The sequence below is a fragment of the Buteo buteo genome, chromosome 1 (genome assembly GCF_964188355.1).
Source record: "Buteo buteo chromosome 1, bButBut1.hap1.1, whole genome shotgun sequence".
NCBI classification, from domain to species: domain Eukaryota; kingdom Metazoa; phylum Chordata; class Aves; order Accipitriformes; family Accipitridae; genus Buteo; species Buteo buteo.
Window position 1 is genome coordinate 84,288,579 of NC_134171.1, and position 25,218 is coordinate 84,313,796.

Below are 25,218 nucleotides of genomic sequence, written 5' to 3' on the forward strand. Positions count from 1 at the left end.
CTCGCCAGGGATGACCGCGGCTCTGTGGCCCCTGGTAGCACAGTCGTCCTCCGCCCCCTCCTTCCATTTCACTGCTCTTTATGAAGATAAGACTCGGTAGCAATCAGATCGGCAGAAGCACGGAACGTTTCAGCAGCAAAGGTGTGCGCTGCGTGCCTTTTATTCTTGGCTGCGTCATAAAGATTGATATTTGGATCATCCTTGTGGGAGGATGTTTTCTCAGAAATCCTTTTGCTCTTGGGAAAGAAATTGGGCAAAAGACGGTAGTTGCTTGTGTGCCATCGGATGGAGGAGGATCAATCAAAACACTCCTTTGCTGTCCATTCAGCAGGAAAAAGATGATTATCAAAATAATAATGCCGAGCAGACAAAGCTGTGCCGAGTGATTACTCAAAGTTACCTTACAAAGACACCGCCCTTTTCGTTTCCTTTATTGGTAGAACGTTGAGCCGTATGAAGTGTTCGACAAGGACATTTCGATTTTACATTTCAATTGAACTCCTGCAGGGTTTTCTGACAGGTTTTTTGTGCGTCTTGTTTTGTTGTCTGGCTTTTCTAAGAGTTCTTTGTGTCCTTTCCTGGCACAGGGTGCAGCACTTGACGTGAAGCCCTGCAATAAATAACGCGTATACGCTAGCAGCTCTCCAGCAGCCCTTGCCCAGCTGGCACACCTCTGGGTTGTAACGCAGGTCTGCCGTGGGTTTGCCACTGTATAAAATGAGAATCGTGGTCACCGTTCCTTATGCAGGTGCCTGAGGACTGTCTAATCGATGTTTATCAGTGCTTCGGTGGTGACATTTGCTATGCAATCTGACGTTTTTGTTCAAAAGCTTCCCGCCCGCCAGCATTTTGTATAATTTAACACCTGCGAGAGCCTTTGGCAAAAGCGTGCAAGAGAAGCGGTCGAACTGTACTAAAACCAAGCTGGCAGAGGCTGTAGAAAACTGTGACGTGTTTAAGTGTGAGTGTTTAACCGCCGTAAATAATGGCATGCTACCCATCACCATGCGAGTGGTGTCTGCGCTGCCCAAACACCTCACAAACATTATTTATTTTCGCTGCGCTGACAGCGTAGTTTGGAAACAGTTGAGTTAAATAACACTTAGGCTGTCTGCAATGCGTTGGCTGAGGCACTGAGAGAAGGATAGCTAGCAACAGATGAAAACTTTTCTCCTCTAAAGGTTTGATGCTATGTTAGAGTCCAGCTTTATTCGGTTAAATGTTTTTCGTACAAACTGCATCCTCAGTCCCTTTAGAGAGTTGAATGATGGCATCAGCCGAATAATACCAGCACAGGAGAAGTTTGAGTTAGAAATGAGATATTTTTCAAGGAATGCTTGGAAAAGCCCCACCGATGTATTTAGCTGCTTGCATTATTTGCAGCGTTGCAGACTACGGTACGCATTTCCAAGCCCGAATTGGCGTGCCTGGGTGCGGTACGTGGTCAGGATGTTCTCAGGATGCTCAGAGTTGGCTCCTACAGGGACGTAACCTGATTTTTTTTCAAAAGCGCTGTGTGTCTGCCATCCTCACTGACCGCACCGCAGCTCGGGACTGCTGAGCACAACGGGCACTGCAGCTGCCTTACTCAGGTGCTTGAAATCCGCTTCTAAGATGCCTGAATTTTAGACACCAGGGATGGAAAACTGGCTCCAGACCTGCCAACTGAGCGCTGAAAGGTGGAGCTACGGAGGAGATGTCGTGCTCCAAGTGAGCGGGCTTACCACTTTGGTCGCCGAACTATAGCAAAAGGTGCACTTGCGTGTAACTGCAACTGTTCAAACACTCTGTCTCCTACCTGGCTTGCTTGTGCAATTGCTTGAGCGTTTCTTTCTTGCGTTTGTTTTTTTTTTTTTTTTTGATTTATTTTTTTCCTTTGACTTCTCAACTTTGCTCTCTTCCTCCTCTTTGCCGCTGCTACTGTCTCCTGCTTGCACCGTACAAGCACGCAGCCCCCTCGAGAGCTCCGTGCCCTGCCTCGCAACCCGCACGTTGGACGATGAAATGCAAGTGCAGCGCAGCCCCAGCGTGGGATGGCTCAGTAAGTCACGGGCAGGGGTACGGGCGGGTGGGCTGGGGGAGAGGAGCGTGAGAGGAACGGGGTCACTCGCACCAGCCGCTCTCCTAACGCTCCCTGCCGCGTTCACGGCGGGATGGCCGCAAATGTGTTCCTTGTGGAATGGCTGCTGCTCTGGCTGTCCGTGTTACGCTCCACTGGTGCTCTCCCGCTGCTCTGTTTCGCTCCGGTTTGCTTTTTTTTTTCCTTCATCTGGGATGAAGCAGGTAGGTCAGCCCGCGCCCCCCTTCAGGCGGCGGTCTCCCTCCTCAGCCTTCTAGTGGCGTTTCTTTCATCTGTTGAAGCATCCTTCGGCTGTTAAAAGGGCTTTGTGAATTTCGCCACCAGTGCAGTATGGTAAACGCAACAAGCTTAAATACTTTTAATTTCCGTATACGTAACATGCAAAAATAGGCTCCCCTTATCACGCAGCTAGCAGGCCCCTCTTCTCTCTGATTATCCTTTGTAAAACTTCATTCATCGGGAGCTCCTGGTCACAGAGGAGCGTGCTGTGCCCCCAGGAGGGCACGGCTTATTGCACCGATGGCACAGAGACGTGCTTTATAGGCCATAGCACTCTACAGAAGCCTCAATTTCAGGATATTCCTCGTGAAAGGTGACTGTCGAGCCTGTTAGTAGCATGAGATAATACCAGGGAGGGGTTTGGACTGCCTGCCTTGTTCCTTGCACCGGTACTTGACCGAGCACCACCGAGGAGAGGCTCGCGTCGCCTTTGCCAGAGACAGTACCATAAATTAGGCCCGAATCGGGAAATTCTCCTTGGTTAGCAGACTGCGTAAGGGTGAACGTCGTGTGCCAAAGTCTTTGGCTGAGCTCTCGGCAGCAGAAACTTTTCACTCCCCTGGTTCGTCGCGGGCTCTGAGAGCCCCGCAGGCTGAGGGCTTGTTGCTTCCTTCTGCTCCCGTATTTCCTCTCGGTTCAGAGAAGCTGCTCACCCGAGGACTCCAAAGTTTTTAAGGCTGGGGTTCTTTTCCTCCTCTTTCAGGTCTTACTCAGAAGTGGTATTGCTAGGCTTACCCCAGAGACTGAGATTCCCTTGTGTCACCGTAACCTCCACAGGGTTCAGTCTGCTGCAGAGAGTTGCTCTTACGAGCAGGCTTGTTACACAAATATAAAAAAATGAGTATTGGACATGTCCTTCTTGGCTGTGGGTCTTCAAAGGTGCACAGCCGTTAGGAACCTGAGTCAGAAGGGATTTAAGCTGTACAGATTTGGGCCACGGCATCCACGAAGCCAAAGGGCTTTCAAGCCAACATTGCACGTGTTGCGTCTTGCATTTCTGGGAGCATCTTTCTCTTAGTGACACTGCTTGGCAGTCAAGATAAATTCAGGGATTTGGGGAAAACTTCTAAATGCAGCCTGGGATACTGTCAAGTTCCTTAGGTCAGCAAAGCTGGTAAAAGGTGAAGCTTGCGGTTTCCAGTCTGTGTTGTAGAGATTGTCCAAGCCAGTACTGAGTGGGACTAGTCTCTACTTGAAGACCTTGTAAGGCATCTTCAAAAGACGATATGCACAGACACCAAACTTTAGGGGAGAACAGTCACATTTTACGTGCTCAAGAGGTTTTGGCTGTCAGCATTAAGTGTAGACTTTCTTGCAAGGAGATGGAGATACGAATCATCTTAGCCTGGGAGAGCCCTATTTAAATTGGGATCGTGAGACGCTTTCCACCTCCAAAGAACAAAGGGTACGTTGTAAAGTTCTGGTGCTCAGATCTCTTAATGCAAGGCCAGTCTGATGACGGAAGAAGGGTGTGAGTAAGGTCGGTGTGTTGTGCCAAGAAGCTGGAGCTCTGGCTAACGTGCTCCCAGCACTTTGTGGGGATAACTCTCAGGGACGACTGCAGGTGCAGGCTTGCTTTCTTCTCGGGCTCTGGTCCTCCGTCCTGGTAGGAGCTCTGTCACTGAAATAGGAGTGCTACCGCACAAGCAGTTTCTTTAGAGAAAATACCGGAGCAGTGCTGAATTGCCAGCGAGGGATTTATGGGCATGGAGGGGGACGATCCTCATCCGACACCCTTTACTGTGACAAGAGGAGTTTCCTGAGAGCCCTCTGTTCGTGCTGCTGCTCGTGCAGGGTTTTGTCTGAAAGGCAGACAAGTGTTTTGGTCTGTCCAGGTCTGGAATAAATATGGGATGCCTCAAGAAGAGCTGCTGTGAGTTTGATGTGGTTATGTTGATTGTGCAGGGTGAAAGAGGCTGCTAGCAAGAGGCGGTAATGTCATTACCTGCTTTCTCTAGAAAGAAGGGTAGTTATCTCCTAGGAAACATTCAGCCTTGGACATCTAACAAACAAAGCAAACAAATGTTGTAATCTGGAAAAATATCAGCTGTGAAAGCTGTGGGACCTGATTTTAGTCTGTTTACTCCGGAACTGGACCTAGAAATTTGGAAAACCATCAAAGCAGCCTGCAGAAAATGAAGGGATACCTTCAGCAGGTGCCTTTCTCTACAGCTACATCATGCAGCTCTTCTGAACAAAATGCACTGAAACAGCAGTCGACAACTGTATGAAATAAAATCATTAGAATTTTCCACCCTTGCTCAAGGCTTTTTGGAAGCCATACTTAGTTCCTTCTCAGCTGGAGTCGTTAGCCATGCCAGGACTCAAGAGGTCTCATGGTAAGGCTTGACCAAGAGGAAATCCACCTCTGCAATGCTGTTCCACCAGAGCCATGAGCTGGCCTTGGGCAGTGTGGGATACCCAGCTCGGAGAGCAGCCCACCAGTATTCCCATCTCTGCAGGTCTCCGCACTTCTCCAGATCTGTTTAACTCTGCCAAAGACTTTCTGGTTTAATTTCTCTCACTCGGTAGCGCTCAGGTAATAGAAACCGATAGGAACTTTGCTTTGACTCACTGAGCTGCGTGACACCAATTATCAGCGTGAACAAGCTTCGCATTTTAAAGAAAGTGCTTCTCTGATGCTTTATTTGATATTATTGGCTCAGATTTGCAAAGCAGCCATGTGTGTCTCTGCATCGAGCTTCAATCTTTCATTTTAATTTACGGGTACATTATGTGCTTGTCAAAGATTTCCCAGAATTGGCACTGTCTGTGCAACCTTTAAAAGATAACTAATTGCACCATACAAGAAAAAGGAGCCCTGGGTTTCAGTAAGGGGCTTCAGGATTACAATAACCTGGGTTTATTTGGGGTTTTTTTTGTCCAGCTTTGTTTTTTTACCAAATAGAAACATTTATTAAATATTCATAGCACAGAAGGTGTTATGAACAAAGTAATGCCTACGCCGTGTAACAGACACAACATACCTGAGCAAGTTTGATCGCTTTTTTCCTGTTTTGTTTATGTGTTTATCTCCTACCTACAGATTCATATCAACCATTCAATCAAAACTTGTAGACATTTCTAACTCTGGCTTGCTCATAATTAATTAGGAGAATGGTTACTAATATATGTAGCTTAAACCAGTCTTCCAAGTGCATTTCTCACTCTATGAGTAAACACGCTTGTAAAAACTTTGTAGAGATAGGTGGGGTCTTAAATCTGGCTTGCAATAACACCAGGAAGAGGAAAGCTGGGGACCCCCCTTTTATAATATCTGATTTAACTAATTGTGCTTGGCTCTTGCTGTGTTGACGTTCCTGGATGGGACAGTAACACACAGCAAGTATATTGTGATTCCAAGTGGCTCATAAGAAAGAATGCTTTAAGGCTAACTCCACATACGATGAATATATTGTAAAGAAAACCCAACTCCAGATCTTTTTCTTCCTAGTTTTGTTTTTTATTTTTTTTCTCGGTATGCTGATTTATTATAGAGCTTGTTTGCACTGGAAGCTGATGAACACTGAAAACTTGGACTTTTGTTTTGGTATGAATATCAAAGCATAAGTTTAATCAATATTGTCTCGAAATATGGCCCAAGTTGGGAAATGCCTCAGTGCCATTTCTTTTTGAGGATTTTCTGTCTTTCCAGTTATGTTCATGGTCAGAAACTCTGTGGTAACAGCTCCTGTTGCTATGCTTCTGGTTCCTGTGAGCATGGGTGAGAAGGGATGGGAAAATTTCAGAATAATTTAAAAAAATGCATACTGACCGCTGTGGTTTATGATACTGTATCCATCCCAGAAGTCTTGTCTTTTTTTTTTTTTTTTTTAATTTTTTTTCTTCTTTTACAATTATGGCTATTTCTGAGTTTCTTCAGTTTTAACTACAGATGCTTTTAGTGGGATTGTAGAACTGAATTCTGAAATCATGGGGCTTTTTCCAAGTTCTTTAGAACTATTTCCATATGTTCTGCTAGTCTCTGAGAATGCAAGAATAAGTAGGCTAAGTAGTCCATAAGGGAGCAAGCAGCTCCTTACTAGCTGTTTTGCAGTGCTGGAATGCCAGCGTGTCAGGTTTGCAGTCGAGCAGTTGGTCTTGGAAAAAGAAATGGAGGTGAACTGCTTCAGCTCTTCGTCTCTGGGGGTTTCCTTCATCTCTCCGGGGTATCTGGTGTCAGGAATTGGTGGCTTTTGGCCTATCAGCGTGGGGCACGTGTTGTTTCAATCAGTAAAAGGCTTAAGGTTCATGAGCTTAGTTAATGAGCTTGCTTGACGAAAGGTAGATTTTAATTATTGGCTGTTCCGAAGGACCAAGAGCTGCCCACCTCCCTCCCTGCGTGAGCCGCGTACCGAAGTCTGGGATGCTGAGGAGCGTAGGGCAGATGCCTTCAACGGAGGAGAGCTAAGGGGAAGGTTTGCAGGTCAGGGTGACCACGAGGGTCCCAGCCCTGTCGAGGGATGGGTTTGAGCCTGGGTCCTGGGTGACCCGGCAGCATCAGGGTCTGCAGCCTCTTGCTGCTTTGCTTTTTCTCCCACGGGCAGGAATTCTGGAAAGTCCTTCGACTCTTTTGTTGTCCTAAGAGTCACGGGAACTCGGAGGGTCAGAGACGACAAAGCGTTAGCATCTTAATAGCCCACGTGCCACGTAAAGTCATAGAAAGCAGCCTGTCAGGTTCTTAAATCCCCCACATTAACCTCCCTCGTGCAAGGAAGGGTGTTGCTGTAGCCTGAGCCTCTGTGTTCTTCTGACTGGATCGAAAGAGTTGCTTTAACTGGTGTCGACATTGTTCTTACAGGCAGCCCAGCCATGACTCACAGAAACCTGACTTCCACCAGTCTGAATGACATCTCCGACAAGCCTGAGAAAGATCAGGTAAGCTTCGGGTTCAGACTTCGCTTGGTGATGGGTATGGTCAGGAGCTGGATGCTGGGGAAAGGGGCTCTCTGCCATAAAACTGAAGCAGAAGAAAAGGGCGAGCAAGGTGAGTAGAGTATTTCCGAGCCCTGTGACTAGATCCTCCACTTTTGAAGCGCCAGCCCTTGAAAACAGCAGGTTAAACTCTTGCAAGGCTTGAAGCAAGTGACACCACGTACGTGGCACCTTGCTGATACCCTTGAGAAAGGAGGGAAAATAGCCAGATAGTGATGTATGTCGGATCCTTTTCCTGCTGAGAAGAGGGTCTTCAGGGGTTACGGCAAGGGTCTGCACAGAAACTAAGGTCCTGCAGCTCTCCAGGCGTGTGTTCGCAAGGGCGGTGGGGTAGATGAGGAGCATTCAGGGGATTTTGTCCCTACTACGGGAGCCGGTGGAATAGAAGATGCTGCCTCACCCTGTGCAACTGTGCATCGCTTCAGAAAGGCGACTGTGCTGAGAGAGGTGACCGTGGAGGAACAGCTCCAAAATGGAGATGAATAGTATAGTTAAAATCGGCCGTTAGTGCCAAGTATCCATGAATCTGACCAGTCCCTTAGACGAGGGTGCTGTTTGCGGCATATCGTATGGGCTGTCTTTGTGTGTGTTCTTGTCCGTTCCGAGAGTTGAAGAGTCTGAGGGGTAAGAGTGAGTTTATTTCAGCTCTTAGAAAACTGCTGTCTGAATAAGGTCTCTGTGCACATTTCAAAAAAACCTTTGTCTCGGTTCAAAAAGTGGGTTATTCTCAAAGCGTGACTGTTTCTTTCGGAGAATCTTTTCTTTTTCATGTCTTTCAGTGTTCTCTAGTCCCATGGTTATTCTGAATGCAAATGAGAGTTACTTTGGAAAATTATTTGGGTAGCGCAGTAATGCTGGCCAGCTGAGAATGACTCTAGTCCTTCAAATGATGGCTGGTTGCAATCTTTTGTAAGTGCAACTCTGCCTTAAAGGGACACAGCAACACAATCAGTGTAGAAAAGTGAGTTCAGAGTAATTAAATATTTAAAAAATAAATCTATATATTTATATAAATAAATATACTTTCACGGAAAGAGAAGGAGGGCAATGTATTATGCATTGACCTCAGTGTCATGAAAAGTTGTAGCGTACATCTGTATTGGTTGGTTGGTTTTGCAAAATACCTGTTTCCTTTAATATATGCAACCATAGTTGGGGAAAGAGCAGGATTGTAAAATAGCTTTTTGTCTTTGGAAAGACTGCTATGTTTTTTATATTTTTAATCACATTATAATTGAGGTCTTATAGATAGACTGGCAGAAAACTGGGTCTGAACGTTGCAGCAGGCTTCATAAATCTCAGTAGTGCAGTCTCAGTTGCCCCTCCTGCTGAAATGTCTCTGGATGCATACAGATAATAGGCTTTTTGTGTAGAATTTTGTATAAAAATAGAAGTTGCGGTAGTGCTAATAGTGAAATCTGTTAATAAATCCAGTTTGGAAGTGCGCTCCAAAGTTTTTAACTTTCAGTGCAGATAATGCCTGACTGTTTGTAGCGAAAACCGTTACTTGAAAACTAACTAGTTCCAAAAAGCCGCTTAGTTAATTAGCCCGTGTCCCGCTGATGAACTTTGCACAATGGAACCCTTGTACCGTACGCCTTTCGAAGCCGGCCTGAGAAATCACCTTAGATCTCAATTTTTGTTACTGATTGACTGAAACTCCTGTCCTGATAAAGTCTGTGAAATTGCAGTGATGCCTGGCAGCTTTCTGGAGCAGAACTTAGCATGCCACACAGGAGGCAAGGGAATAATCCGTCGTGCTACGACAACGGGAGCTGGAAAAATAAGAGATTTTCTTGCCTTGACAGCAGAGTGACTGGCTTTCCTTACGTTGGGGTCCAGTCTGGAAGCCTGACAGTTAATGAGGCCGTATAGTGAGGTATAAGTGTGCTGGAGAAAGAGGCTATGCCCATTTTTATTTATTTGTGTGTGTATAAGAACTGCGGCAGGCTGAAGTCAGTTTATAACAGTTGCTTGGAGCAGGACCGGGACCCAAGCTCTTTCATCGATCACTGTTTTTGCAAAGATAAAGGAGAGTATTGTGTGCCTGTGTTTTAAAGGAAGAAAGGCTTTGAACAAACTTCTGTATACCTTCAATAATTTTCCTCCCTACCTACATCCTTAATTTTCAGTGCTGCAACCTTTAATGCTAATTGGAATGGGGCAATTAACAGTGTAACGATACTATAGCCAGGATACTCCTTTAATCTGTCTTTCAGTATGTTCTTACGGAGCAGAAAGACACCTAAGTAAAATGGAAGTAGAGGTTCTGGATGCTCTCTCTTCAAACTGTGAAACGTGCTCCTCAGAAGATTTTACCCTTTTATCTCTTTTTGTTTCTGTCTCTCTCTTCCTGGAGCAGTGCTGGTGGCCAGCGCTTTGTAGTTGCAGCGTGACCTCAAGCCCTCCCTTTTTTAGGCTGGCAGGGCAGGTTTTGCCATTGTCACCCACAAGACAACGTGGAGAGGGACACGGGACCGTGCCTTAGGACAGCTCTTGCCCTGTACGCTCCTCTAGCTGGAAGCAGCTGTGACATTTTGAAGGAGCCATACCTTCCAGTACTTTCAGCCTACCTGGGAAAGTCTTCTCACCCAAGCACCAGCCTCCAGCCCCAGTGGGACTTAACTTTCTCCATCCTGAGGTGCTCTGTCTCTGCTTTAGCAACAATTCCCTCGCATACTTGTGGAAAAGCTGGCAGGTCCTGGGCAGCCACCTGTGGCTTCCCTGCTCCTTTCCCCTTGATGTCGTAAGGTCCAAGTTGAAAGCTGGCGTCTCCCGTTGTGTGACCCTGATCGTTCTTTGTTTGGGATCGTCGTTCTCTGAGGAGCCAAACCAGGAGCAGATCTCTTGGCGTACTGCAGTTGCCTCACCAGTAGCGAGTACCGGATTTTTCTGTTCAGTTCCATTGCAACAACTGGTGGTTTCCAAGGATAGCCTTTGAGGTCAGAGGCAACAAAACAAGCCCGGAGAAGGTCAGAAGAGGACACTATGCAGAAGAGTGGCATGTGTTGGCGTGTTATCTAACACGCTTGGCCACTTCTCTCGCCTCTTAGAGCTGGCCTGTTGCTGGCAGGAGTGCTTGAGCGTGCTCACCTGGGCCAGGCTGCCTTCAGGTGGCTTGGGTTGTGGTGGGTTTTTTTAGATAATCCAATTAAGGGGCAGTAAGCAGCTGGGACCTCAGCCGCAAAGGCAAAAGCCCAGATTGATCCCTCCAAACATAGGCACTTCTTTGAGGTGCCCGTTGTCGAGCCTGGTCTCCTGAGCTGCTTTTGCAGTCCCTGCGGAGAGCTGGAATTGCGGAGTCGGTTCAGGTTTCGGGTGGGCCGGTTGCCTCTTGGACAATTGCCTTGCTAGCTGCAGAAGAAGCCCTGCTAACACAGACAACTCCGTGAAGAGGCTTAAGCTGGGGCAGATGCATTTGTGCTCTCGTACATTTGTGCCGTGGCAGCTCCTGGGTGAGGTGGGCGCTTCTGGCGTAGGAGGGTGGAGAAGCGTTAAAATTGCTTGGGATCAGGCCGAAGGAATGGCAGTGGAGTCTACCAGAGGGCACTCGACGTGCTTAGGTTTTCCCTGAAGATCTGTCAGAGGATCCTCCCTGAGCTTTGCAAGGGCCTGTTTTGTCCTGCCCTGCAGAGGAATCGGGAAAGATGCCGGTCTTCAAAGGCAAACGCGGGATGGAGGTGGTGGCAATTGGATTGGCTTCCTCCAGGGACAGAGGGACGGTAGGCGGTCAAGAGGAGCGAGAGAAGACAAGAACCCTCAGCTTTCCCCTGACTGCAACCTCTGTCTAACGAGGAGCTGGGCTTTGCTTCGCTACGCAGGCGATGAACCTGGTTAGATGTCCCGTTCAGCTCAGTGGCTTTCTTGCAGATGGCAAAGATGAGTTGGAAGACAGACAGCGCTGAGGGTAAGGGACAGTGTTTGCAGTGGTCCCAAGACATGCTGACATGAGTTCAAGCAGTGGTAATAAGGAGAGATACGGATTTATTAAAATCATAGGTAGCACTCAGGTTTACCTGTATTGAGCATTGTGAGTTTGGTTCCTCTGCCCTTAGGGAAAGGATGGTTTTATGCTTACTTTGGATATACTTTGTTCTTGCTTTTGTTTTGTTTTTCTCATACTCTTTGCCTTCTTAATACTGTTTTTAGAGTTAATCTTCTTACTAGGTTACCATAAAGCTCCTTCACAAAGAAAATGAACTTAGGATCCCTCTTGGGAAAGGCTGGAGTCAGGAAGGGACAGAGGATGCTCAGGCTCTTTCCAAAGGACCGGCCGAAAAAGTGCTGCCCATTCCCTCGCTGCCAGGGCAAAGAGCCATCAGCTAGAAGGGAAAGGAGAGACGCTCGCTGGCTGAAAGGCAGGGAGGGAGCAGAGACACACAGGCTATACTCACGGATGGGGGGTTTCCAAAAAGTTCTCCACTGGCCTCGTTCTTTACATATGACTGGCCCTGGCACTGGTAATTTCATGATGGCTTTTTTTTTTTTTTTTTAATTTTTTTTCTTTTTTACATTAACTTTTGTCTGGATCTGCTCCCTGCGCTGCCTGATGGGACGGCCGCACAAGGGCTGGGGCGAGCGCTGCTTGGAGCTGGGGCTGGAGGCACAAAGCCAGCGCTCTGCAGCCAACCTGCTGCACTATTTAAGACCTATGTGGTTGGCTTGTTCTTTGATAATTCTGAGATCATTGCACTAGCTTTTACTGGCGTCTTGTCCTCTGAACACAATTTCAGTGTACTGCTGTTCACTAAAAAAAACCCTAAACAACTCTCACCATAACTTAAATGTCTGTCTTTATTCTCTCTTTCCCCTCTGACATAAAAGTGTTTACGGACGTGTGATAAACAGTTAGATTAGCAGCTTTGGCAAAGGAGAGATTGCTCCGTGGAAGGTGGTGGAGTTAGAAGACACTTATTGGCTTTGTGTAATTCTCGCCCTTATATTTGAGACTGAATGAAATAATTTTGCCATCAGAGTAAGACCGCGTGACATCACAAAATGATGCGGAAATCTGAAAGTGATAAAGTCCTGGGGTACTTGTAATGTTGGGATGTCTGCTGAATTCAAAATGTCACGTTACTCTTTTTTCCCCTTTATGGAAAGCAAGTGATTGTAAAGGTGAAACAAGAAGAGGAAGGGCCAATTACCAAAATGCGGAGATTGCAGAAAATCTTTAGCTGCGGATCACTCATCACAAAGTTGCATCAGTAATAGTGATTCGGATCTCATGTGCCTGTGACAGACAAAACACAGTGCCCCCTTACCTCGACTGCGTATAGCAGCTGCTTCCTTAGGCTGGTTGTCCCGACTGGTGGTCTGTGGAAAGGGAAATTAATGGGACAGTGTTTTATTGTTTATTTTGATAGCGCAGAGTCGGTTACAGTCCGTGGCGGCACAGTGTGTGGATGCGAAAGCTCTGCCGATGTGGCTGTGCTGTCCGGACAGCGTTCGCCTGCGTAGAACAGATTGTAGAGAGCATCCGCAGGCAGCAGCGAGCCAGAATTTCTGGTTGAGCAGAAGTATGTGTATTTTCTCCAAGAGACGTTTCAGCCTTGATTTACTCTTATGCTGTTATTTCAGGGCATTGGGATCTGCTGACGATCACCAAAGTGTTACAAAGCTTTTCGCCCATCAGGTTCCCAGCTGAGCTCTTGGGATAAAAAGCCATAACAGGGTATTTAATGATGCCTACCAGAGGCGAAGGTTTGTGGCGGAAGAAGTGAAAAGGGGAAGAAAGCTTTTATTCCCACTTTCACTGCCACGCTCGATAAACATGCTGTCTTGCAGGAGGTGTAACAACTGGAAAACAAAAAGGGAAGCTCCGAAGGAAGTTTTCCCTTTCCGCCTCCAGCCTGCGTGGGAAGCTTGCCCTGTAGCTAAACAAAAGGCTTTTGATTCGTTCCTCTTGCCGCTCTCGTATCTGTCAGCACTGCTGAGCACCCAAGCAGCTGTGCGTGGTTACGAGCGTATTATTTATGAATATTGAAGTCAGGTAATTTGCATGAACCGACTCCTCTCTGCCATGAGAATGATGGCTTGATTCATTGGACTGTATTACATGGAGATTGCAAAAGAGACTGGTTCAGCATCCCAAGTATCTTGCGGAAGACGCCAGGGCCCTGACTCAAACTGCTCTGATGATAAATAGCTTCAATAAAGGCCACCGAATTTTGATTTTGCTGTTTTATCATGGCTTTGCTTTGGGCTTCTTTGGCATTTTGGCAGTTTATAAGGATAATTAGGGAGGAGGAGGTGTGTTCCCATGCACTGCATTTGTGTTGGCAGAACGCTGATTCTGAGGCAGCAATGCGGAGAAGTGATTTGCCTTCATTTGTCTTATTTTATGAGGTGTTGGCTGCAGTTAATATACTGGTCATTTGCAGCTAGATAGATGAGCAGAGGCAGCGGCGGCGGCACTTTTGGGCAATTTATTTTTCTTTTCTGTTTACCAATTAATAAATCAGCATCTAGGCTTCCTGCTCTCTCCTGGGCTCTGAGCTCTCTGCTGCCAGATACATCAGGGGTACCAAAGCGGTGTCTGAAAGACCAGGACTTCTCAGGGCAGGAGAATTCCTCCAGCTCTTGATGGCTGAGCCGTTTTCTCGAGGTTTTTGCTTAACACCATGTTAGTTAACAGCAAACTGAAAGACCTAATGAAGGTTTCTTGAGCTGTCAGAAAAGACAGCCTTGTGGTTTACCCGAACCTGGTCCACAGCAGAGATGGGTCTAGAAAAAGCAGGTGCTTCTGGCGAGCTACCCAGTAAACCCAGGGCAGGCGAGGGGGACGTACCCGTGTATGTACGTGTAGATGGTTCAACCAGATAGAGTTAGAAAAGATCTAACGCTTCTGCTGGTTTAGGGGCATCTTAGCCAAGTTACGCATCTTCTACATATTTAATGCAAATAAGCTTTTCTGATGTATTGATGTCTCCCGACCGCTTCCTAGTTTGGATTGCTCTTGCCTGAATTCCTGCCAGCTTGCAAGCAGCCTTTTGTCAGAGAGGGTGCCCAGAACGGGGGGATGGAAGAAGAGCGCTGGGCAGCCTGCACAGGCACATCCCAAACTTCACCCTTTGGTGCTGGTGGCATCCCACGCTCCTCTCTGATTTTCTTTTTATTAAAAGCTCGTCTGCGGGTCAAAGGGCTTACCAGTGCAATTACGCCGTGCCGGCAAGTCCGCACGGCAGACCCACAGCCCGTACCTGCTGGAAGCACCTCACTGGGAGACCTGTACTGGCGAGAAGCCATCCTTTTGCTGGTGTGAGCTGTGGACACCAACAGAACGGGGGTTTCTCCACACAGCCGACCGAGGCGGCTACACCGGCGAAACTTCTCCGTGTGGATTACTCCTGCATCTGGAAGGCTGCCTTTGTGCTCCTGGTTGCCCGGCTCTTCGCTATCCGTGCCTTTGCCGGCACAGATAACAACGGCTGCTTGCCCGCTGCTGCCTGGGCGTTTTGCTAGTGTTACTTTTCCATTCTCTCTTTATTTTCGGTGCGCAGCAATATAGGACTTTCTGTGCGGTTTTCAGCTTTCTAGCCAGTTCCGAATTACCTGCCACACACTGGCCTGTAGCTGCAGTATCGGAGTCACAAGCGCTTGGGGAGAATGTTTGTAAAAGCGTCCCCACATGATTAATCTGTGGGAAATATTAGTGGCCTTGCTTGTACTTAGTATTGCTGAAGCTGTGTTGGGGCTGAGCTCTCCTTTGGCGACGTACCTTGGAGTTTCGCTCTGCCTGGCCCGTGCAAGACACCCCAAGCCGCACCGTGCCCGCAGCTGCATCCCTTCTCCGTTTGAGCAACCTTTTGGGGAGGACAAGGTTTTAGTCTTCTTTGCAATGCCCAGGGGACAGTTTGTCATTTATGGTGTTAGAGGTAGGATTGTTAGTTAGCTCTTGATTCATGTAGTCTTAATAACTTGGAAATATTTAAAATTATTTTTACGGCTTTATCTGTGAACGAAAGTGATTGACAAGAGTCAAGTACAGGCTCGATCAGCCCCTTTGTTGCCATAGTGCAAGTGGACCGTAGGAAGCCAGGGAAGTTCCCACTGCTGTTCCCACTTCTGTCCCTCCTCCCGTGAGAAATCCTTTGGCCGTGCTCTCTTAAAATGTCCTTGGCAGCTCCGAATGGCTGAATCGCAAGGATTTCTTTAACGCTCAAGATGTAAAATAAAGGGGACATTTAAAGAAAACCTGTTTTATCAGGGACCTGTTATTGCTGAGCTGATGCAGTAGCCTACAGGAAATGAATATATGTTGATATAAGGGGAGTTTACTGACCTGGCGTTATCTCCGCTTTTGAAGGGCTCCTATATGGGAAAAAAACCAGCTCTGAATGAATATGGTCAGTCAGAGAGAGGCACAAAACCCTTCTTATTTGTTGTGGTGTGTGCACTGTTTATTCAAAACGGTGTTTCCATATCAACAGGGAATCTGTGCCAAAGCCAGCTCTAAAGTTAAAAAAGAAGTTGGCCTTGTTGAGAGAAACCCTCTTGCCTTTCCTGGGGGACCGATGGACGGGGAAGGCGCTGATGGGATCCCACTGTTTGGAGTGAAGTCCAGTGATTAATGGTGGGAGCGATTTGCTGCTTTTCCTGTTTGTTCCTCATCTGCGCGGTCACAAGCAGACATTCCTAATTTTTAGGTCTGTCAGCCTGGATGACCTACTTTCACTCCACGGAGCTCTAATGAAAATGACTGTCTTCCAGCACAGACCACTGCCACCTTTCTGAAGGAAAGGAAAAGTTTCTAGGAAGTTTAGTTAACTGGAGTTTCGTTTACTCTGGCCTTTTTTCGTGGTGCAGAGAGCAGTTTTGCTTGCATCGTTTCTCCCCGCAGTGTATCAGCAGCGCGCCTCTAAAGCATTCCTGGGTAGTAGTGGAGTTCTGTGCATAGACAAAACACAGAGTGTTGATGGTATCCCTTGAGGTAAGCATTCATGGAAGGTAATCTTAAACGTATATGTGAACAGATACAGAAAAAAGGAGAGACAGAGGCAGATTCAAATTCCTGGGGGAATTCACCTTTCTGAAGGTCAAAAGCTCTGCATGTCTGTGCTCACGTGTGGGTACCCCGCGATGAAGTAGGACGCTGTGAGGAGGTGAGCACGCATACCCCTACGCAGAGCAAACAGAAGGTACGGTGAATTTTTAAGTGGCCTCTGTTAAATAATGCAGCCCTCACCTCTTCTTCCCGCTCCGCGCCCGCAGAGGAGTTCTTCTCCCGAGCCTTTGTTCGGGCAGCCCGGCGCCGCCTGCCACGCTGGAAGATCCCCCGTGTTGCCCTTGGCTTTGATGTAAGAGGAGTTTGGGGAACTGGATCCCTTTTCCCTGTGATCAGGGACCGTTAAGCCTTCCCTTAGTTACACAAAGCACCGCGTGTGCAGTTAGGCTTGTGACGGTAATCTGTACGATCAGCGGTTCTTTCGAATGCTCGGGTTTTTGCCGTGCTTTGAGGGGGAAGAGCTGCGTTTAGTGGCTTTGAGTTTTGCTGCACCCGGAGCTACGCGGGAGCTGGAGCCTGCAGCCAAATCATACCCTAACCTTCACATGGATTCCTCCCCTCCCTGTCGTCCCCACATCAAGCGCTGGCTATTTTTAATAGTGCAATGCTGGAGGTTGTTGAATATAGTGAACTTAGAAACGGTACGTGGTAGAGTGAAAAAGAGCAGGTTGGAATGGGCTCTCTGTTGGAGACGCTAAATGTCATCTAGGGGTCTTCAGCCTGCAAAAGTGTGGCTTGGGGAAGAGGAGGGAGATCTGTAAAATGGTGAAGGACATGAAGAAGAAGAGGAGGGGTGGAATGTTTTCCCCGCTGGATGGGATAGCCCTGGTAGCTTTGCTTTCCCAGAGCGGGACTGCCAAAAGCCGCCTTCCTGGGCTTTTAAGCAAAAGCCTGGAAACTATATTCTTGATATTTGCCAGATAGATAGCATTCTCAGTTTCCCAGGCCAGTGGCGTTTGCTTTGGTCGCTCAATTCCACTGACAGTAGCAGCTAAATGCTGCTAATGGGAAGGGGAATTCGAGCTCGCGCTTCAGATCCTGCACGGCTGGCAGAAGGCAGGTTATGAACTTAGTATCTGTTTATAGCTTCCTTAGGTGAAGGCAGTGGATGGCCCTTTCATTCTGGTTTTGTTTTATTAATATTGTTATTGTAAGGATGAGTCGGGGATTATTGGTTATCTGCTGTATCTATGTAATGGCATTAGACCTGAATAGCATTTTTCTTTTATTTCTCCTTTTGCTGTAAGCACGTGGGGGCTTCCCTGCTGCACACTCGGCAGGCGCTGTCAGGTGAGGACAGTGGCGATATCCCATAAAGGCAGCTGCTCTGCCCGTAGCAGAAGAGCTCAAACGAGTCACGCTCTCACACTTCACCACCAGCTTTTCTTTTGTCCCAGCCCTCCTTCCACTTAGGGCTGATTTTTCAAATGGGGCGTAGCTGCAAGTTTTACCTTGTGTAAAATCAGAGTAAGATGGCGTGGGAATGGACTAGCCGTGTCCCATCTCAATTCATCGGGGCTGCTCCCCCCGTGCAGCTGGCATTTAAATCCAAGCAATGCCGATGGGGTGAGTAGCCAAAGTCAACAGGCGTCGCTCGGTGCGCCGAGGTGTGCTGTGCGAAGGCAGAGGTAGTTGTTGATGCCATATGGCACGCTGCAGAGCTCGGTCCCCAAAGAGCAATTGATTTCAAGCTTTCATGGGCTTGTAACCTCAATTTCAAAGGAGGCTGTTCCTGAACAGGTGGTGTGTTTTAACTGAACTCCGGCTCACACAGCTGGAGGTTTTTGGTTGGTAACTCTTCCTTAGGCTATGGGTGATCAAATATGACTATGACACATAAGGGCAAACAGATTCTTCCCAAGATCAGTGCCTACGTGTTCCTTGCAGGCTGTTCTGCAGAGCCTGGAGCATCATTACAGTAACGTGACTAGCTAAAGGGCTTCTCCAGTTACAATTTTAGTGCTGTATCATGGGTTTTGGGTTGGCTTTGTGTTTCTGATGCTTCAGCTAATGACTCATTTAATGGAGTTTCCACTTGCCTTGGGTATTCTCCTGCCTTGGACAAGCCTGCAAACTACTTTGCAGAGTGTGCCAGGGGTGGCGGGCAGAAGCGGTGCGTTTGTTCAGCCAAGTGCTCCTTTTCAACTTCTCTTACCCTGGGTAGTTGAGCAGCTATGCTCTCGGTTGTGCTAGGTGCTCCCAAAAGAAAGGAAGAAGCTTTCTGTCCTCTACGAAATACTTGATGCTGAGCGATTTAGGAAAATCAGTCTGACTTGGTCCCTTAAATTGGTTTTGAGTATCTTGCCAGGAGGTCCGGGGGCACGTACCTAACCTTGGCCCCGGTGACTGCGGTTGCTCCTTCCCGCTGAGCTGGTCTCCTGCCTTGCCTTTGCACCTGCGTTTCGGGCTGGAAACTGCAGCGGTTGGGAGCTGCCTCGCAGGCTGTGCAGCAATCTTCTCTGCGAGAAGGCAAGGCAAACAGGCCTACAGCACAGGAACGTGCCCGAGAGCAAACGGAGAGATCCAATAAAAGCCGTGCGTGCTTAGGAATTGCTTTCATTTCCCATAAAGCTTAAGTGATGCTGATGATAACAGAGCGTTAAAAGACATTTAGGAAAGCGGTGACTTTCAGGTTGCCGTGTCTTTTTGCAAGTAGAGCGTTGGAGATCTGTGGCCTTTGACATAACATTAGCGGTCGGGTTGGAACGATGCTCGATTTAGCAGAGTGCAGGGAAAGTGAATATAGTGCTTCCAGCTGCGCAGCCTCCCTCCCTCCTTCCCTGCTCTCGGGTGCTGCTGAGGACTCGACTCTTTCAGCAGCTTCTTTGGGGAACGGTTCAAAATGGATTGTAAGTGCTGACTGCACCCTTCCCATCACCTAGCTGATAAATGATTTAAGAAAATGGCGAGTGGTGCTGCAAAGCTCATTTGGAGCAAAACCCACTAAAATTAGTCATGCCGTTTTGACTTGGGGATCCGGCTTGTCGGCTCTGGTTCAGAAAGGCACCTGGGTTTGGGCCAACACGGTGCTTGTTCAGCAACACGCGCAAGCGCGCGACCAACCTGGTCAGCAAAGTTGAACGTTTATTGTGGATTTGCCACCTTCCCGTTATTTTTTTAATGTCCAGTTTCCTCCAAGACACGATTCATGGAAGAACTGGTAGCACTTTTCCAGGCTTCCTCCGCAGAGCTCCTTGATGCTTATTTAATATTTTCTCTGGTGGTAATCCTGACTTGTGCGTGCAGGAGTAGGATTGTTCCAGCAGTTTTCTTCCTGCTGAATCAATAATTGATGCCGTTTCATGAGACTTTTCCCATTTTTCTACTGGCAAAGCTTGTTAGGGATTCGTAGCCGAGTTGAATGTTCCCCCCGTCGGTGTTTCTGGCAGTACATCCTCCCTCGCCATTCACCCGTAGCCAGACAAACACAGAGCACCTCCAAAGATCACCCAGGGTGGGAACCGACTAAGGGCAGGATTTTTCAAAAGCCTTCAACTTCAAATTACTTCTGCCACCGCCGAAGTTAAAAAGAAAGCCGTCTCGGATCGGAGGACAGTCGGAAATCCCTCCCGGGCTGCGAGGACGCAGCCGGAGTGCTAAGCCGGACGGCGGGGTGGGTGTAAGGTGGGGGCAGTGGGGGCCCCCCACCAGCATGGCCAGGGCTGTGGGAAGCTTTGCTGGTTCTGCGGGGAAGGCTGGGGGTAAGAGCAGCGCCGCAGCCGCGCAGCAGCCCTGCTCGAGCGAATCCGATAACCTCGCACAAAGGCAATCCTGTGGCAGGCTAAAGAGATTTCAAGTGCCAGGAAGACACCCGAAAAGAGCCAGGAGAGGTTGATTTTTTTTAAACTCAGCTGCTGCTGCTGCTGCAGTGCTTTAAAATCAGAAGCGATTTCCCCACAGTTGGACTTAGCTGATATTTTGTCAGCTAGAGGATGCGTGTTGCAGAGCCCTGTGAGCCTGCTCACGTCCGCTGCGCTACAATTACAGTACATAGGTGCAGAGATGAGAAGAATAACCTTCAGGCTGTAAGGAACTATTTTTAGCACAAAGCCATAGCTGTACTTTGGGAGAAGATGTATAAATGAGAGTAACCCTGGCAGGTGGCTGATGAGAACGATGCCGGTCAGTAGATTTCTTCTGGCGCTCTGGTTTAACGGTGATAAGCACAGAATTGGACCTGGGATACCGTTTGGCTACCTTGGGAAGGATTGAATAGATACAGCTTTATAGGTCGTCTTCTAAGCTCGCTTTCCTGCAGTTTTGAGCTCCGCTGTTCAGCAACACCATAGATGCTTTGCCGCATTTCTAGAAGCGCTGCTTGTATCGTGACTGAAGTCCCAGCGCCGCTTTCCTTGCAGGGATTCACCTTACGTCGGCTCCTCTGGTGCTGCTTTCCCATCGCTTTTGCAGCAAGCAGGCAGCCCTCGGAAAGACGCAAGGTGTAGGGAGCAGAATGTCTTGCTCTGCTCTCCCTTTTCAAGTCAGAAAATGACTGCACGCGTATCCCCCCGCGGCAACTGGGGTAGCTCTCTCTAGATCAAACACCCGGAGCTTATTTCCACTCCGGAGTGACAGGCTGCCTTAGGCGATGCTACGTGGGCTGCAACGCTTTGCAGTCCAGGTGTAACAGTGTTGGAGGAGGCAGGAGAGGCCACGCATACACCACCATGTTTAGAGCCACAGTTAGCGGCGGGCTTGCCATGAATGAACAGTTAAACTCCGAATACCATGAAAAACACGTATGTTCCCATGTGCTTTTCTTATTCATCAGGCAGCAAAAATCAATAGGAAATTCTACTAAATACTTGATTTTTTTAGTATGATACAATATACTAAATAACTACATTGTTTTGCTTTGAGTTACAACCTTTTTTTAAAATAAAAAAATCAAGTCGTGTTGGTTTTCAGGTAGACTAAAATCTAGATCTTAACTATGAGAAAGCTTGACAATGAGCAGTGTAATTGCTCACGGTGGATTCGCCAGCTCCCTTTGTCATGTTTCTGGCACAGCTGTTGTTGCTGTTAATGACGAAAAAGGCAAAGGTGTAGAAATAGTGTGAAAGAACTCTAGAAAAAGCACCACCACCACCCAGAAAAAAGCTCCGGTAACAACTCAGGCTCATGTTACTGAGGAGAAAGGAGCAGTCAAAGATCATGAGAGTATGGAGAAAGAATAAGGCTAGAAAGGCATCATGGCAAGGACATGTTGAAATAACCTGGGCGAGTAAGAAAATGAGATTACTCGAGTGATCAGACAGAAACGTTGGTATCTTTGCTGAATTTCTTTTGCTACAAAATATTTGGTGAAATGCGCAAGTTCTTCATATACTATCGTCTCAATTTACCTGAGTGCACTTCAGAAGAACCTGTCCTTTCCCGACAATGATTTTGATCTTATATTCTCCTTTACCATCCTTTAAAAAGGGTAACCTGAGCCTTTGGGGATAAACAGCGATCGCAGCAAGCCTGCCAGCTGCTTTGGTTCCTTTTCCCAGGAGGTTTCTCTGCTTCTCCAGCAGAAGAGTTAGACATCTTTATGCTTTTATCCTCGCGCCACGCGCAGCTCGGCAGCACGCCGTGCCTTGCTGCTGCCATGGCACCACGTTGTATCTTAGCCCAAAAGTTAAGGGGGAAGAACCCCAGACCCCTGTTTCAAAGCATTAGCAAGTTTCTAAGTGTTTGCTCTTTCTTTACTTTTGAACACGGCTTGTTCAGGAAAATCAGAGGAGAGACTGGCCATGAGAGAAGAGCTTCCCATGAGTGTGGCGAAGGTTGTTTTGATGACTCTTGCTTTGGCGGGCTGGCAGAGGGGGGGATTTCGTTTCTCTTAGAGGTGCTTGGGGGAAAAACCCCCACATGCTGCCTAGAAAAGGGGGGGGCTGAGGAGCATCCTCCTCCTCTGCCGCTGGGCATCTCACCTTTCTTCTTCTCCTGACAGCAGCTTTGTCCCCGCTCGGGTGCACGTCTGCAGCAGCGGATGCTGTACTCATTTAGGGAGGACGCTTAAGTGCTTCGTCACCCCGCAGACAATCCCCTCGTTACAGAGAAGCTCTCCATTAACAAGCACCAGATTTCCTTGACAGGTTTTGCCGAGCGTGGCCCTAAAACTCCTGCGTCCGAGTGTTTTGTCATCTGCTCGTTCTTCCAAGGGATGCGTTATTGAGTGGTGAACAATTGGCAGCATCAATTTAAAGATAGGAAGATTCTGTCGGGGTGTTACCATATGCCTTACTTTTTGTTGTGTGATTAAGGTATTCTAGTTCATAAATATTAAAACCGTCAGTCAGTGTCTGTGCTTTGGGGCTTCTGAGAGCATGTGGAGCCAGACTCTGGCGTGAGCTGCTGCGGATTTTAGGTGGCTCTGCTGAAGTGCCTATTTTTGCCACTGGGAACAGATCAGGCAGAGTGGTATATATGTATGTACTCCAGATGTCAGCAGTTCATTTACTTAAACTTCTGTGTGAGCTGCTTAAAATTTCTCTGACAGCAGGGTATTACAGGATACGGGACAGAGTTGGGATCAAGTTAGGAGTTGCTGTGGCAGGGTAAAACATTGGCTGCCATAACTTGATTATAAAGCAGTGGATGTTTAATTGATGGTGGAAACATGAGAGGTCTTTTAGCTACGCTGTGACTAGCAACATCATTAGCGGCCTTTCGGCGGTGGGTTTTTACGTGTATTTCGGTTATGTGGCTGGGATGGAGGAGGGAGTTTCTGTGTACTATCAGAGTAAAGGGTGAAGACAGGCAATTACTGCTACCTGCCTGCTTACTGATCCTTTTTTAAAAAGTGCCCTTACCCTCAGCTTCCACACGCGTAGTTGTGTTGCTGTTGTACAAATTATGGAAATTGATTAAGGGTAGATATGATTGTTCTTCAAAGAAATAGTTGGGTTTGAGATATAAATATGTATACACACACATACAGACACAACCCCCCCTTGTTGGTATTCATACCTGGGCTAGCAGAGTGCTAGGAGCCTCGTCAGGAGGGGAACAATTAACACAGAGCCCACACTGTGAGTGTCTGGAGGGGATTCCCTCTGCCACCCAACCCTTCCTGGCTCAGGACCCATGCGGAGGCCGGCTGTGATGCTCGTAACCTCCCTCTTCCTCATCGCCCCCCACGCCAACCTTCTCCATCCAGGGCTGGTGCTTTTATTTTCCTCAGAAACCCTCTCTGGTTTCTGTCTTCTTCGTGGATGTCCCGTCTCACTTCGCTTCTTCCCAAGGCTTTCTTTTCCTTCGGATCTTGGGGAGGTGAGGGATGTAGTAGCCATCCAGGATTCATTCTGTAGAAGGATCGAGGAGGGGGTTTCTCCTGGACAGAAGGTCTCTGATGATGGCACACGTTCCTCTGTCCCCCTTCGGCCATGCCACGCTCCGAGGACCGCAGCCTGCTGGAGGGCTCGGGCAGGGATGGTGGGAGGCAGTAACGAGCCAGCCTCTCACCTAGACACTTATTGAGACCATTAGTGTAGTTTCAAAACCAAGACGCCTGCTGCTTTTGCGCAGCGACTCCTCCTGTGCTGGCCTGCACAGGCAATGGGAACGATGGCTTTGGGCAACCTCAAGCAAATTTTAGATTAAGGGGGAAGCCGCAGGCTAGCAAACGCGCTCCTAAAAGCCTGCGCTAAGCTTCGCCGTTCCCTTGGAACTTGAAAAGACGCGTCCATGGTGAAATGCAGGTGTCCAGCTCCTGGTGCCCGTCCTTCAGGGTTAGTTTTCCTCAGGCCACTTGTTTCTGTAGCAGCGACTGCAGAACGCGGAGTTGCGGTTTCACTCAGAAAATGCCTGACCTTCCCCGTGGCACGGATGGCCAAGCAGCGAGGTGGTGTGGCGCTTTTTCCTGAAACCCTGCCCAGATCAACCCCTCCTCCTCAGCGCTGCGCATCTTTTTTTCCCCAAAATAATACCACCTCAGGTCTGTAAACAGAAACGGCAGCTCCGAGAGGCATAATCTTCTCGGCGTTGCCTTGGCTCCCAGCACCGATGTCAGCATTCTTCTTCTGGGGCTGATCTTAGCGTTTCTATCTCAGTAGACTCTGTGGGGATGGTACATATTGGCCAAAGATATATTCTGACCAAGGAGGAAACGTGGGTGAAACACTGGGCAAATTTTCTTGCACATTCCTGTTTGCTTGCCTAACGAGACTTAATTTTCTTTTCCTTCCTCTTTGACTGATGCAGCTGAAGAATAAATTCATGAAGAAATTGCCCCGTGATGCTGAGGCTTCCAACGTGCTGGTGGGAGAGGTAGATTTCCTGGAGAGTCCTTTCATTGCCTTCGTCCGGCTGCAGCAGGCAGTCATGCTGGGTGCTCTGACCGAAGTCCCCGTACCTACCCGGTAAGAGAATTCAGCCCCCAGGGAAGCGACAAGAATTGGAAACTGCTTTTCCACCTTTTAAAATAAAAACACCAGGCCAGAAGACGGCATTCTCCGTTGCTTTCCAGCATGTGACGTGTGTAACGGTCAGGATTATTGGTTTAAAGTAGCAAAACTCACTGTAGCTGCTTAATAATTTTCAGGTCCTGAATTTGGTTATAAGATACAAGCTGTAAAATACACAAGCATTGCACAAACAGGATAACTTAACAACTTAGCAGTAAAGGGCGCTATCAGTGTGAAATTTAACTACTAGGGCTTTTTTCCTGCCCCTTATGATTTCCACCCCCCCAAAGACACGCTGTACATAGCTCAGATTCCCTCTGTATGTTTTTGCAGTACATATTTTTCCTCTAAAAACTCGTATTACGTGAAGGATGCAATTCTGGCCTTGCCGGCGCGAAAAAAAACCAGTCAGGTAAACTGGGGCATACAGTTCTATCAGGGGTGGTGACACTGTTTGTTGCTTTGTAATGCATAATGGTTCAGAGACAAATGTCATATTAATATTTTATTTATTGTGACTCATG

General features: G+C 47.8%; 1 protein-coding gene across 3 annotated transcripts in view; it reads left to right on the forward strand.

Annotated features, from left to right (window-relative positions):
* Nucleotides 1-25,218, forward strand: part of SLC4A4 (solute carrier family 4 member 4) — a 197,299-nt gene that overhangs the window by 120,540 nt on the left and 51,541 nt on the right. For 2 of the 3 annotated variants that reach the window (XM_075039301.1, XM_075039308.1), the window contains exons 7-9: nt 1,946-2,041; nt 7,161-7,237; nt 24,492-24,649. In XM_075039301.1, coding sequence (XP_074895402.1) covers nt 1,946-2,041; nt 7,161-7,237; nt 24,492-24,649 — 331 coding nt within the window. The remainder of the gene's footprint in view (nt 1-1,945; nt 2,042-7,160; nt 7,238-24,491; nt 24,650-25,218) is intronic. The other variant, XM_075039311.1, reaches the window with a different exon arrangement.